Source organism: Anoplophora glabripennis, unplaced genomic scaffold (assembly GCF_000390285.2).
Source record: "Anoplophora glabripennis isolate ALB-LARVAE unplaced genomic scaffold, Agla_2.0 scaffold1547, whole genome shotgun sequence".
NCBI classification, from domain to species: domain Eukaryota; kingdom Metazoa; phylum Arthropoda; class Insecta; order Coleoptera; family Cerambycidae; genus Anoplophora; species Anoplophora glabripennis.
This window is the reverse complement of record NW_019417620.1, coordinates 4,387-19,973: the sequence shown is the minus strand read 5'-3', so window position 1 is coordinate 19,973 and position 15,587 is coordinate 4,387. Positions and strand designations below refer to the sequence as shown.

At 32.6% G+C, this 15,587-nt stretch overlaps 1 protein-coding gene across 1 annotated transcript in view; it reads left to right on the top strand.

Annotated features, from left to right (window-relative positions):
* Nucleotides 1-15,281, top strand: part of LOC108916112 (cadherin-87A-like) — a gene marked incomplete at its 3' end in the record, with an annotated part of 33,994 nt that extends 18,713 nt beyond the window's left edge. Inside the window, exons 6-10 of the mRNA XM_018722314.1 lie at nt 5,027-5,224; nt 8,117-8,623; nt 9,099-9,419; nt 14,815-14,938; nt 14,992-15,281. Coding sequence (XP_018577830.1) covers nt 5,027-5,224; nt 8,117-8,623; nt 9,099-9,419; nt 14,815-14,938; nt 14,992-15,281 — 1,440 coding nt within the window. The remainder of the gene's footprint in view (nt 1-5,026; nt 5,225-8,116; nt 8,624-9,098; nt 9,420-14,814; nt 14,939-14,991) is intronic.
* Between the last annotated feature and the right edge of the window lie 306 nt (nt 15,282-15,587).

Genomic DNA, 15,587 nt, shown 5'->3' with positions numbered 1-15,587 from the left:
AATGGCAATTTAATATGTTAATTGCATACTTTTAAAAAAATAATTTATATCATTCATTATATATTTTAAAATTTTAAGAACATAAGTTTCTAAAATAGTAAATAGAACAGTTTATTTATGTCTGATACTACACTGCAAAAAATGTAAACCTTGAGAAACGTAAAATTACGGCACGAATCTAATCGCTTGATTAGTTAATCAAACCTTAACGGAGACTCAAAGTATCGGGCCTTAGAGATATTTTTACACCTATATGTAGAAATGCAGTGTATAATGTAACATTTAAATTTCATACTACAAAATTATAATACATACCTTTTTTTTAATTTTTCGTAAAGGTGTCAAACTAACTTAAATCAATTCCCATCAATGTATTTTGTGCAGAAAAATTCAAAAGTGAGCTGTGCGCTGGCTAAACTTTTGTTATTAATTAACAGTTAATAAGTTTTAATACACACATTTCACATAAAATGTCACTAACAGCAATGCTATTGTACATAAATACTAAATAATAAAGTACTTATTGTTAACTTCAAATTTAAACTTCGTTAATAGGTATAAATTTATTTAATTCCAGTAGGATATGCTATTTAACTCCATAGCGCTGGATTTAAGTAAAGTAAAGTAAAGTTTAAATAATATAGTTCTGAAAGTTTTTGTTGAAATAATGTTTATTGTGGACAACTTTGACTATCTGTTATCCGAAATTAAATTTAATCAAAAAGCAAAAAATATAATGTAATGTAACCTCCTAGTCGGCCGAGCTAACCCAAACATATTAGAATTGGACCTCTTAAAAAAGTTATTAAGTTAGTTTAAATATTAAGAATAAGTATATCATTAAGAATGGGCAATCTCTAAACAGGAGTTACTACACACCAAAATGTGTTCTGATTTACTGAAGTAACAGAGAGTAATACCCTGTACAGATAGCGGCAAATTCAGCATCAAATTCGTAATTCTCGTGCCAAAAAACATAAAATCACCAATTTTCGAGTTGATTCTGCTGAAAATTTCAAAATTATTGAGAAATTTGAAATTAAAATTCCAACTTTGTTGTTGGTCCAGTTTAGAGATTGCCCATTCTCAATGAATGACCCTGTATATGAGTATCAAATCAATGGTTAAGAATTCTTAATATTGTTAAATTTTAACTAGCCACTTTTTGGTACACATTATCAAGTCAATAAAATCGTTAATTGTTAACAATTAAGACATTGCTTTTTTAATTAAAAGTTGCCTACAGTAATCCATATCTTTTCGAGGAAAAGAACTTTTTTCGTATAAAATAAACACGAATAAAACATAGTTTCATAACTCCTAGTCTAAACTACAAAATAAACTATTTATTTTATTGTAAAGGTATTACACTATAATCCTACAATTATGTACTAATGTTGAAGAGTAAATTTTGTAATTAGGAAAGTTATTTAATAATTTCATTATATCAGGCATGTGTATTTGCGTAGATTATTGTTATTTTAGATAGCTTCTGATTCCATCCTTGTCTGTGGAATTATTTCTTTACCATATCCAGCATCCAGCTTATTATCAGTTATTATCAAAGAACTATTTCATACTATATGAATTGATTAGAATTAGCTTAATACCCTTAGAATGAAGAAAAAACTAATAATGAAATAGATGTGAGTAAAATATTGTGGAAGTAATTCAATGCTGGTCGAGGCAGAGTGGTTATTTCTCATCATATTATTAATATTTATACCTAATAATAATGTTATGACATAGTAAACTACTTCCACACATATTTATTAAAATTATAAATTAGTTTAAATATCTCACCTTTATCTTTTTTTTAAGAAAGATCACTAATTATAAGTATAACGCACAATATACGCACAGCTCAGTATTATAACTCCACAGCGTGGTCTGTCTGACCAATTGCATCATTGCTAGTCTAGACGCGCTGTTTCTACATTAAATCTTCTGTAAATATACTTACCCTTTAATGTAAAATCACATAACCAAATGAAATATACATTTTTATTGTAAATTTTTTAACTGTGGTAATAGCACGGTGTAAATTTACCGAAATTGAGATTATAAAGTAAAAACACATAACTTTCTTAGTAAAATATAAATATTTTTATTATTACGAAGAATTTTTAATTTTACTTTACTTATTATGTAATACTATAGTGTAAATTCATAAATGTATTGGATTTACCCCAAATTTTAAGAGTGTAGGAAAATATTTAAATTTGGCAACGTTGCTTCAAACCGACATTGAGTTGACTTGGGAGCCGTGAATGCCATGCCGCCAGCGGTTAGGACTGGTCCAAATAAGGGTTTAAATAATGATTTAAAAAAACTTTTTTTCAGTGTAAATACCTATGCATTTTTAAGTTTCTTGATCGCGTATTCGTATTCTACTCGTTTTTCCCTATCTTCCCTTAAAATTAATGACATTATAATTGAATAAATTAAATTGTTGCCCAGGAATGTATTTCCCAAGGCCTAGTAATTGCTTTTAGTACTATTTAAACCGCTTCTCTCCAGATTTCACCCCTCACATCTGTGAGACAATTCTGAAGCGATGTTGTGTAACCAAAGCCATCTCGATAAAAACGTTCTAATGGATAAACCTCTCTTTATTTGCTATACCATTAAGCGATTCTCAGTTCTGTTCGGCAAATTCTAATCTTTAATAGCTTCTGCTTCTACATTGATTTCAAACAAGATTAAAAACATTTAGTAGAACTCCACGAATACGCCTATCTTATACATCGTCGAAATAAACAAAATAAACAAAACCAACAGTTAGCTTCGGTGACAATCGTTCTTGACGTTTCCAGAGACAAGACCCTTTTTTCTAAAGAAATATTGCAACATTGGCTTCACCATGGAGTTGAAAGAAAAATGTAGGTACTTTTTGTACCTTTCCTTTGACCTATGAACAGATCTCAAAGAAAATGGATACACTTACAAAAATATTGAATATGCATCAGAAGAATACCTCAGAACGAGGTAAAGAAAGAATAACAGACCATCTATCTGCCCTATACAAAGGATATACTGATATGATACGCCGTTTTCTCTTAAGAAAACCCAATTTTAATCTCAAGGAAGATAGAAGGAAGCGATATGTCTCTAGAAACGTCAAAACACTTCTTGACGTGGCACTCGCCCGGATATAATTCAACCAGATCAACATTTTTAAAACTAAAAGGATTCCTTAGATTCTGAGATTGTTCAGAAATGTAATTTGAAATAATGTTTGTAATTCATTATTGAGAAAAGTTTCGGGCTAGTAGGTACTTTTCCTAATACTAGTTGTCTGAGCTTATAAAATTCTGTTGAAAACTGCAAATTTGTAAGACAAAGTACAACTCAGGTATAGTAAAAATATTTCAGGATGTGATTGATGGATCATTTTAAGAAGAAAAGTTAAAACTAGTGTTTTCAACAAAAAAAACATATACGCTTTTTAAAAAATAGATAAAAATTCGCAAATTTTTTGAACACCTCAAAAGTATGTCTATTTCAGAAGTTTATGTATAGTAGATATACAATTTTGAAGCCTGTTACATACTCTGTCAATAGGAGTAAAAAAGAATTACCTACTTATTATTAGGGCTGCGGGACATACTGCCTACTTCGGAAGAAGACCGTATGAGCTCATAATATTACAATTTAGAGAACATTGCAACGAGATGTTAGGCATACATTTGGCTGTAATTCATTTACTAATTAAGGTAATAACTTGATTTCAATAAAAACAGCGTCACATATGTTGTTTTGTCTTAATAAATTTAAGATTTTGCTAGGTAAAAATGCCGTATGTGCATTTTCAACAGAAATTAATAGAAGAAACAGAACATGTACATCGTAAACATGATTTTTAGATGTTTTTACAGGATATTTTACAATTTTTAATATATTTTGTTGCAAATAATGTTTAATTGTTGTTTAATTTAAAACAACGTATGTGAATTTAATTTGTTAAAAACATCGTATTTCAATGCTTCTGCTAGAGCAGAAAGCCGTATGTGATCACATGCGGCGTTTACACTACGTACCTGTTAATGAAATACATAAGTCTGTATCAGACACATACGGCATTTTTTTCTAGTATAGCCACGAAGGAAATAAGAGTGACTCAATACTAGAAATTTAAAACGTACACATTTTTTAAATTTAAAGAAACTAAAACGATATATTTCATATTTATAGATGGGTATAATGCGATGTACATTTCGAAAATGTAATTATCTCAGTTTGTCACAAAACTGCATATACGGTTTTTTTCCGAAGTAGGACAGCATAGACGTTCACATTATTTATTAAAAAGCAACAAATTAAATTGTCTACAATAATACACCACCATAAACACCAACGGATAGGAATTAATTACGCAATATCCGCACGATAACAAAGCAACACTATACTAAGGTAACGTGAACGTGAAAAGCATTCCGAGGCAGCGGCTCACGCATGTGCGGTTGACCTGCTTTGCACGCCATTGAATTGAATTGCGGCTCTCTCTGACAACCTTGCTTATTATGGATAATTTCGAAATTACTTTTCTTTCGGATTATCTCAGTTTTTGGGCATTCCACATCGTCTGTACAATAGTTTTGAATGTGTAATTTATGAAAAATTGTTCCCGAATTTTGAAAATCCTTTAACCCTTAGGAAATGTTTTCGGAAAAATTATGCTCTCGATGTTTTATTTTTTATTTTGATGATAATCACTCAGTAAATATAAAAAGTTTTCTTGTTCAGCCAATAAAAAGGACATTAAAAAGTATTATATATGCTTTGGTTAAAAGAGCAATTAAATCTTCATCACATAGTTACCCTACACACGTTGTTTAGTTTACGGCATTTTAACATTTCTTTTATTACCCAATATCTTTTAATTACTACCCGATAAAACATAGTGAGATATGCCTGAGCCTTATAACAACCCCCGTTTGGCAATAATGTTCCTAATGGCCGGAAATTGATGCCGGACACCCATTAAATGCATCCGTTAAGGTAATATAAGGCATTTATTTGGTAGGCCCACGAATTAATAGACGGGGTGAAAGGAAACGATCCATTGACCGTTACCAACGCAGAGGCGACGGTGAAAATTAGAGACGTGAACGACGAACCGCCTTCCTTCAACAAGAGGGAGTATTTCGTCCAGATACCCGAAAACATACAGGCAGGTGCACCTCTGCCAGGACTGGAGATGTCCGTCAAGGATCCCGACGAGGTGAGGAACATATTTTTTCTAAATGTATTAGTACCTGATTTACACAGGATGTTTAAAAAATTGTACTGTAAACCATTAGCGCCAAAATTATTTCATCTGCAACAGTAAAATTGGAAGACTTTCTGAAAGAATACAACTGGGTACCCACACGGGAAAAACATTGTCATGAAAAATCACACTGTTGTTCCTTGAATCGTGACAGGAAGAAATTGTGTAAAATATCCTATTGTATATTGACGCATTGAATCCGAATCCACTGTCAGAATTTCGCTAAAACGTCACATTTTATTCTAAATTCAAAAAATAGGTGAAAATAGCAAAAATAGACAAAGAAATATGAGAAAAAACTGCAACAAATTTTTATTTTTCACATTTCTTAGCATATCTTCCAAATCCATCTTTAGAAATCATACAGCACACCTCATTTTTTTCTAACCTCAAAAAAATCGGCCATAAATTGAGGTTTGCAAGAAATGAATAGAATCCTGAAAAATTTAAGATGTCGGGGTTCTTAGGTTCGCTAATCAGGAATTTGAATTCATTCAGAATTGCAAAATTTAACATGACGGATCCAATATCGCAGACGAGATTTTCGAAAAATCAACAGATTAATCCTGAATTGGATCCTAGGGGGTTTTAGAGGTTGCTGATCACGAATACGAACTCAGAATTACAAATTCAACATGGTTGATACAATATGGCGGGCCAGGATCCAGTATGGTTCATTTTGTAGATAATAAAATAGGATATAGGTTACTAGTTTGGTCAAAACCATATAACACTTTTTTGTGTGGCTGTGTTATTTTTACAATTACGAAATTATTAACAATAAATTGTAGATTTTCTCAAAATTTTCAAACAATATTGTATGTATAAAAGTTTGCTACAATTTGTCCCTATCACGATTTTAGAAACAATTGTGTGAAGTTTCATGACAGCGTGCAACAATTTTTTCTCTTTTCCAAATTTTGAATGACATTTAAATAAAATACAAACATATTTTAAGTCGTTACATGTTACGAATAAATTGTTTTCTTATGTAGGTATCTACAGTAAAATTAGTCCATAACTATATGTCTCAAAGCATACTACGCTAATAAACATGGAAAGTTATGAGCATTTTCTTAATAATCGTATGATCAGTTGAGCTTATTTATGGAGGTACAATATAATTTCAAATATGTTGACAATTCTGAAACCGTTTGAATCCTGGTACGACAAGTCTATTCTTGATATTGTCGACAAAATTAACTCTGTAACGCAGATACAATTTTTTGAAATAACAGTTTCTTGTCTACAAATAAAACATGTGTGCAAGTTTTCAGTAGGAGGTATTGTTTTGCAAGATAATTGTAATGTTGATATTTTAAGTAAATAACAGGCAAACTATTTTTATGAATTTTATTTCCAAGGTTAAAAACTTTGATAACGCTACTTTCGATTATTTAGCCTATATTTGTATTTGCTGAAGGAAATGATTCCAACTTGAATTTAGAACAGAAACTTTATAACATTAGTTTGCCTGTTATCTGTCATTCATCTGAATCAACTTGTCATCCAATATTTAAAGCCTACTAATAACTTTTTTCACTAATGCAGAGATACCACCTTTCGAGAACTGTTGTGACCTTGAAAACCTTATCTCCTACTAAAAATTTAAAAGTAGTTTTATTTCTAGATAAAATATTGTTATTTCGAAAAATTTTACAGTACAATCCAGAAATCCCAATGTATAATTAATTAATTGTCCATGTATTTTACTTTATATCGACACCATTGAATTTTTTTATTTTTTCGGTAATATCACCAAATTTTGCCCCAAATGCTACACCTACGACTTTCAAGTTTTTAGTTTATACCGTTTCGCAATTCTTTAAAAATCTCAAATTTTATCACAAAACTTTGTGTCAATACTTTGATAGACACATCGTGTTACATTTATGTCAGAGTACAAATATAATTTTGAACAAAAAATTGATAGTAAAGTTTTGGAATACTTATATAAAATAAATTAAGTTATTTTTGGCTTTTATTCTTTTGTTGAAATTTGCAGGATATACTGTTTGGTTTCTTAGTGCTAATTATTGAAAATAAATCTTATCCAGTTTTGGTTGTCCATAAAGAACCTGTTTTCTGTGGCCTAATACTTCACGCTCGACAGGTTGTAATAGATCAGGCAGTTTCTGTTGCACTATTGCAATCTACATTATGCATCTCCGTCATACAACGCAACTCCATTCAAATATCTTCTCAAACTGTAATGTACTGTCAATGTAATAACCTCGGTAATAAATCATTGCTAGTGACAGCAATTTTGCAGTGACAGAATTTTGTCATGTTGGTAGCTAGGCAAATTATTCCAGTACCTCTTATGTTGACTGTCATTCATTATTTGGTCTAGCACTGTGGCTTTTGACACCAAAGTATCCCGGCGAACACTTGTCAAAGTTAATTTAGTAGAGTCTACAGAACTTTCAGTTGTTCCTGACATTTCCTTATCAATTTAAGCGATTTATCGGGAATATTGATTCGCCCTGTAAATCTTCATTTTTTTCTCACCCACAGTCAAAACATGTGGTAAATAGGCACTTATGTAACTAGATTATTCGTCAGTTGTCTCACCTATGATATCTTGAAGAGAACTAATAAGTTCGAAACAGGTCTGTATCTGTTTATTCCACTGACAAATTATCTTTAACTGCGGATTTACCAGAGCAATATAGAGCAGTTTTTTGTGGATGTTACGCTTATTTATTGATGCAATAAAAATGTTTTGTATCTTGAAACTTGCTCTATGTTACCTGTTTCCATCAAGAATAGTAAACTTCATTTCTGTAAATATTTTAGATAATATAGGTCGATAATCAAATAAATATAAAATTTTATTTTTAGGGCAACAATTCTGCATTTTCTCTGGAACTAAACGACATCTCCGGGGCATTTTCCATCGAGCCGAAAACGGCAACAGGTTCGACGGCGGTGATCATTCGTATGGCGAACAGTTCTCTGGATTACGAAGACCCTAACCAGAGGAAATTCATCATCCTAGCGGTGGCTAGAGAGTTGTACACGCAAGAAAAGCTATCCTCGACAGCCACTGTCACTGTAACGGTGCTCGACATCAACGACAACGCCCCCACGTTCGACCAAGAAGGATATTCCGCTGTGATATCAGAGATGGCAAATCCGGGAAGTCTGGTGGCCACTATCGTCGCCAAAGACAGGGACAGCGGGAAGTTCGGGGAGAACGGGATAGTTTACAAACTGGGGGGCAACGGAGCTGAGAAATTTACGGTGAATAATAGGACCGGTACGGTGACGGTGGCGTTTTGTGAGCAACCCGGAAAGCCAGATTGTCTGGATTACGAGACCAAATCTGAGTACCAGCTTCAGTTCATAGTAAGTATGTTTTAGCATTTTGCCTTAGTTTTATGTAAAATACATTGTTTGTTGCGCGAACAATAGGATTCTGTGACAGAAATTGGAACAACATTTTAATATTATACGTCACTGTCTACTATTAAAATAGTGGGGCGAAGTTGTATAATAAATACGTATCATTATTATGTACGTGTATAAAAATATTGGCATTTACAATTAGAGAACGGTTAAACCTTTGTAGTGACGTCACTACGCGATGACGCGTTGGTTATGAGGCTTTATACCAAAGATGCTGCTGTCATTGTTTAGTAAGTATTTTGAAACCGTTTTCTCCATACTTCATAAATAGGGAACCCTGCTTTAGAAGTGAACCTGGTAAGGAAATAAAATCAAATCTGGTGATGTGAAGAATGGTTGTAATACTATATATGTAAATATCTTCAAGAAAATGAAATTAAATTAGTTCTGAACTTAGAAGTGACATTCGTTCCAGGCGACCGACGACGACGGCAAAGGTCAGACCACGACGGTGCCATTAAAGGTGGCCCTAATCGACAGTAATGATAACCCTCCGGTTTTCAGCCAACCCATATATAGGGCGTTTATTAACGAGGGAACAGTGAGATTCGATCCGGATCTAATCGTGGAGGCTACCGACGCCGACAAGACGTCGCACGTTACGTATTCCATAATATCTGGGAACGACAACAATTTGTTCAGCATCGACTCGGGTACTGGAAAAATTAGGATTACGAATAACAAGGGATTGGAGGTCAGGAACGATACGGATAATGTTATTAGTCTGACAGTGATGGTAAGTCGCGTTTAATTGTTAATGATATTGTGACTAATGTGAAGCTTTCATTATCTTTTTTAATTCTAATTGCCACTTTATCTTACACATGACAAATATTAACTTAATAACGAAAACAAACTTTAACATTTTTATCCTGGGATACCTGAATTATTATTTAAAAAATAATAATAGTGCATGGTTTGGTTTTGGTTATACCTCGGGTTGTACAGAACGACCCAAATTTAACTGTAATTAAAAATGTTCCAGAAAATATTAAAGATGGAAACACATTCTTTCGATTTTTGAGATAAATTTATCTATTAAATCGCATATTTCATATCTTCGTCTGTTTTAGAGATATACATTGTGTTTCACTTTTCATATCTCTATTATTTACAGATGAGACCCTTTGACAGTGTAGTACGAAATAATTACCTACAATTTTCATGACTGTACGTTCAATGATAAAAAAGAAATGGAAGAAATAAGAAAAGTAAAGTTTTTGTTATTTTCAGAATATTTCTGGAACGGTGCAATTTTTCTCTTATATTTTTTTCTAAATCCAAAATGGTGTGAAAATATGTAACTTTCTTGTGATTTAATCAACCCTGTATATCTTCTAGTTCAAGAGATAGTTATGGTGTACATACATCATAGATCACCTAGACTGGTTGTATCTAATTCTAATGTATGGGTCTAGGGTGATTACTATTTTTATTATTTTACATTACAAAAATGAAACCCCTTAAATTCGAGGAATAATTGCATTCAGATGAAATTAGTAACATCGAATTTAAAAACAATTGAAAAAAGTTCCCCCTTTTTCAATTTTTTAAATCTTTTCAGTGCAAATCTAAAGAAAAAAAAGTCATTTAACCACTTTTATACCACCATAAAATGTCTTCTAGAAATTCCAGCAATAGTGTAAAGGCAAACAGGTCTATTTGGACGAAGAATCTACCTTCCTCTTCTAAACAGAAAACGGATTCAAGCATTCCATCTGTTGAAAAGCTCTCCAATCTTACACGGATGGCGACAAACCGCTAAATTCTTGGACACTTTACTTTACTGTTCAACAGCGAGAAACGGCGACTGGATGGAATCAAAAATATGATTACGGATATAGAATTGCTCTGGAGGGAAACTCTAACTTTCCATTTTTATCCAGCGCACTCATCAGAAAGAAACTCAATCGTCTGATTGATCTAAATGACAAAAACAAAAAGAAACCTTCTGACAAATTCACTGCAACACTTTCTCAGTTATTTGATGTCATCAACGTGAATGGAGAATGGAAAAGCTCGGAAGATAAAGAGTTCTACCAGAGTCAAGTTGAGAGTGCAGGTAAGGTTGGTTATTCAATGGTCAAACAAGCTCCTTTGGAATCCATCCGCCCAAGAAAACGAATCCGACTATCAATATCTCAAGCTCAAACCAGTACTTCTCAATCGCAACCCACACATGATATTGTCTCTGAATCTGCCTCCGATTCTTCACCCAAGTCTCCAAGCTCTTCTTCCACGTCATCTTCTTCTGAATGCAAACCGAAATACAAAAGAGCAAGCACTACAACAGCGAGTTTACTGGTACTGGAAAACAACATTTCTACACATAAAGCACATAACGTTCTTGCAACCATTGCTAAACAGGGTCATAATGTGCCGGTTCCAAGTCAGTCGGGTGTCTGGAAACGAGTAATCTCAGAAGGACAAGAAATGAAAGCCAAAATTTTTGAAAAACTTCAATGCGAAGATCCCTATTGTCTTCAGTTTGATGGCAAAAGAGTCCAAGGGGAAGAATATCAAGTAGTTCTGCTGAAAAATACCACAACCGAAATCAAACTCGGTATTCTGAAATGTGAGAGTGGTTCTGCCGCGGCCATTCACAAGGAACTACATCAGCTAATTGATGAATACGATGCTTGGGGAAATATTCGCATGATAATCTGCGATACGACAGCAGTAAATACTGGTCGTTTGCACGGGATTGTAAAGCTGATACAGGATGATGTCCTGAGTAAGGGCTTTCAGAAGCCACAATATATTGGCTGTCAGCACCATGTACTCGACCTCCTTCTGAAGCACGTCATGAATTTCCTTATTCAAGAGCCAACGAGCAAACCAGAACTCAACTATTCCTTCAATGACAAATTAAGAGAAAATTATGTCTCTCTTTAGGCTCGTTACTAACAAGTTGCGACAGATGATGTTAACTCAGACGAGAACCCTGGATGGCGAGATGATTTAAAGTTCTTTTATGAACTATGTTAGGCATATCGTCATTACAAAGCAACTTCACGATGGTCCCGAATCAGCTGGAAGAAACTCCCAAACTTACACCAGGCAAGATGGAACTCGCGTGCAATATATGCTGTTATAGCATTTTTTCTGATGCCAGAGTGGCGCCGCATCCTCGGTACAGCATGCGACTTCATCTGCTATGAATGGGCAAATGCTTGGTTCCAGTCGCAACACTACAACGAAGCGTGCTTCAATGAACTGTTAACCTCACTCACCAAGACAAAATGCAAGAAGGCAATTAAGTGTTTGAAGATGCACTGGTCGGTCGCGGAGACATTAATTGACATTCCCAGATCTAACCAAAATGCTGAACTGATGGAGGGACTACATGCGAACTCGAAAAAATTTGAATTTTTGAATCTAAAGTTTATAGAAAAAAATAATTTTTAAACATTTTTTTGTACATTCTGTACTTATTACTAACTGTTTTATATTATTAATTTTTTTTTACTATTAATCTCTTGAATAAAGCAAAAACAGCATGTAATTTTTTTGAAAAAAATTAATTTTTCACTTTTTTCATCCGAATGAAAGGGGGAACTTTTTTAAAAAACACAAAAATGCAATTAATATTCTTAAATTATGCAAAAAACTTCCTCGATGTGGTTTCATAATTTTTTTTTGTAATTACACTAAATCAGTGAATGCAAATTGCGGAGAAGTGGAGTGCGCGAGGTAATCTGACCGTGCATACTTTGGACAGGTCCGGATTAAGCAATATTTTTACACTTATGACAAAGATTTATTTTTCAAGTTTGGAATTCAGAAAATAATATATTTTAATGCCTTGCTTATATTAAATAAACCTACAAAATAATTCATATATATTTATTGTCCTTTAAGTAATGTAAGTTTATTTAATATTTTTCTTTTCGTAGATTTTACTGAAATAAATATTTTGACTTCATGATCTATTCTCATATTAATATACTTTTCACATACAGCCCTTACAAGTTCTATTAAATGATTACAATTGTTAGGGAAATTATCAAATTGATGTTCATACAAATATATTCACATTCGAAAAGTTTTTTAATACATGATACACAATTTTATTTTTCTGTAGCTTGGGTGTACTGTTCTTATAGTTATTTAAAAAAATATTATTTTTTCTCTTTCTTAATTTGTCATTTTTCTTTTTTAAATGACGTTTATTTTCTGCGGGTTATCTTTTCTTTTGGTTTTTGGAAATGAAGGAATGCCATCTCACTTCGTATTTTAGTTTCTGCTTTCTTGGCGTATCATCACTAAAATGTTTATATAATCTTTTCATTATCCGTGATATTCAAAGTTGACATCGAAGAGGTACTACTTACGTTAGAATATGATAACTGCGACATGGTAGGTTGGCTGATAGGAGACGTTAAAGAATCTGAAAATTGGGATTGTTCATGTCATAAAAAACTATCAGTAAAGATAATTTTTATAAAATTATGTGGTGAGCATTAAAATGTTCACTAAGTAAGTATTGGGAGAGTCCTACATGCAAAAATAATTCATTCAAATCGTACAGTTCAGGCAAATGTTGCAGCAGTGTTCTAGGACAAACTTGAACACACTATGCATATAAAGTATAATAATTAATTATTATTTCTGGTAGATTTAATGTGAGAACTGCATTTTTTACTAATTTGCGAACTATGATTTTGTTGAAAATTAAAAAATGTTCTACAAAGTGATTAGAACATATATATGGAAATTTTGATGGAATCCACTCCTGTTTTTTAAAAGATTTCACCTACCTTTACTTTATGTCAAAATCCTTTGGAGATCTATAAAAATTAAAAAATTAAATTCGAAAATTCGAAGCAAATATAAAAATTTGATAATTATTTATTTTACCAAAAAATCAAGTTTTGCCAACCCCCCTTTTCCAAGGCGCTGAACATGAATTTGAAATTAGTTTTTTGCGATTTTTTCGATCGCAAAAAATAATATCACATTAATTTTCAGCTCCCTCAAAATTACGGGAATTGGAAGAATTTCATATAAATTGGAGACTTTTGCGTAAAGTAAATAATTATTAAAAATATGTTTCATTATTCATCATTCATTATTCATTTATTCATTATTTTATTAACAATTTATAATATCACCCTATAGTCAGTCTAGGTGGTCTATGGTGTACATCTTAAAAGTAACCACCCTGTATAAGTTTGCTTCGTAGCGTCGCAACCACGAGATCCACTAGAAAATTAATAATATCATCAATCGACTCTACGTCGAAAAGTTCATGTCAATTTCTACTTTAATTCTACATTTTCTAATATTAATTAAACTAATAATTTTCTCTTTATTTATCTTTGGTCAATTTTGAGATACCCTGAAATCTCATTAAATTTGACTCACTTCCAAGTACTAATCTATTTACAACCCATTTACTCATTGTTGGCTTTAGATAATACCATTATCACTACAAAGAATAAATCATTAATAATTACTAGGTAGTAGATATTACCATTTGAGACATCATTGTTAAAATTAGAAACATTATTTTTAACTAATTGTTAGCAGTACAAACTACAATAAATTTCTTCTCGAGTTTATATCTTTATTAAACCTGGCACTTTGACTTTCAACACCATTACAAAATAAAATTTTATTTTTTATTATCCACGTAGTTACATGAAAGTCCCCCCTAACGAAACAAATATAAATGTATATCAACTTACAATGTGTAGAAATCACGTTTACACCATTCTCAACGTACAAAGGGAAGATTTGAGTTATTTTTACGAAGCCATTCATTCCAAAATTACACATTTCTTCTGCCATTATATTTTACCTTTATTTGCCGTTTTACATTCATTGTCCATATAGACTTTTATGTAACATCCAACGCGAAACTTTAACTTCCGTGGAATAAAAGGCAGAATATGGCCATTCATTCCAATAAAATATAAATGCAACACAGAAAGCTGGAAATACTGTGATAATTCCTACGAGTTTAGCAGTTTAAAATAAAAATAACAATTAAAATGTATGGCAATTAGATTTGTTATATATTTTTCTAATTTTTGCTTCACTTTCTATCTAGGAGAGGTATACATACGTATATGGTATTTATTTAGTAAATATTAATTTTTCCAATTTGTTTATGTTCTATCTTCTAGGCAAGCGACACAAAATATACAGCCACCGCCTTAGTCAATATCACAGTTTTGGATGTAAACAACAACGCGCCCATATTTTCCAGAGAAAACTACGTCAAATCTATACCAGAAGACGTACCAGTTGGTAAGACTATAATTAATTCTATATTTCAAGTGCATTTATTCATTTTGTCTCAGGTTCTGTGGTAGGTGAAGTAGAAGCCACTGACGCTGACAACGGAGTCAACGCAGAGATTGAATATTTCATTCAAAAAGGAGCTTATGAAGATTTTAGGATAGATAATACTTCAGGATCGGTTCTAGTTTCCTCCAAACTAGATTTTGACAGGAGGAACACGTATAACATCGAAATCATCGCAGTCGACCATGGATCACCAAGTTTAACGGGAACCACCACGCTGACTGTAAATGTGATCAACACCAATGACAAATTACCATATTTTATACCTACTACACAAACAGCAGAGGTAAATGTATTTAGTTTTACATAGTGATTTTATTATTTCTATTAGTCCACAGTACAGGCCCCCTCTGGAAAGTTGTTTACCACATACTTTATAACTCCTGAGGAGCTTCGTTTTGACGAGTCTATCACATTTTTCCTCTGCGACTTTTCTCGATTCCTCCGCTTTTCCACTCGGAAAAGTCCAAAAACATGGCAATTTTCCGGGGTTTTGAAAACTCATGACCACATCTTTTATTTTTAGCTTAAGTAACTGGAAATTTTGTTGCAAATGCCGATTTAAATTTGTCCGACAGAAATTCCTCCTACA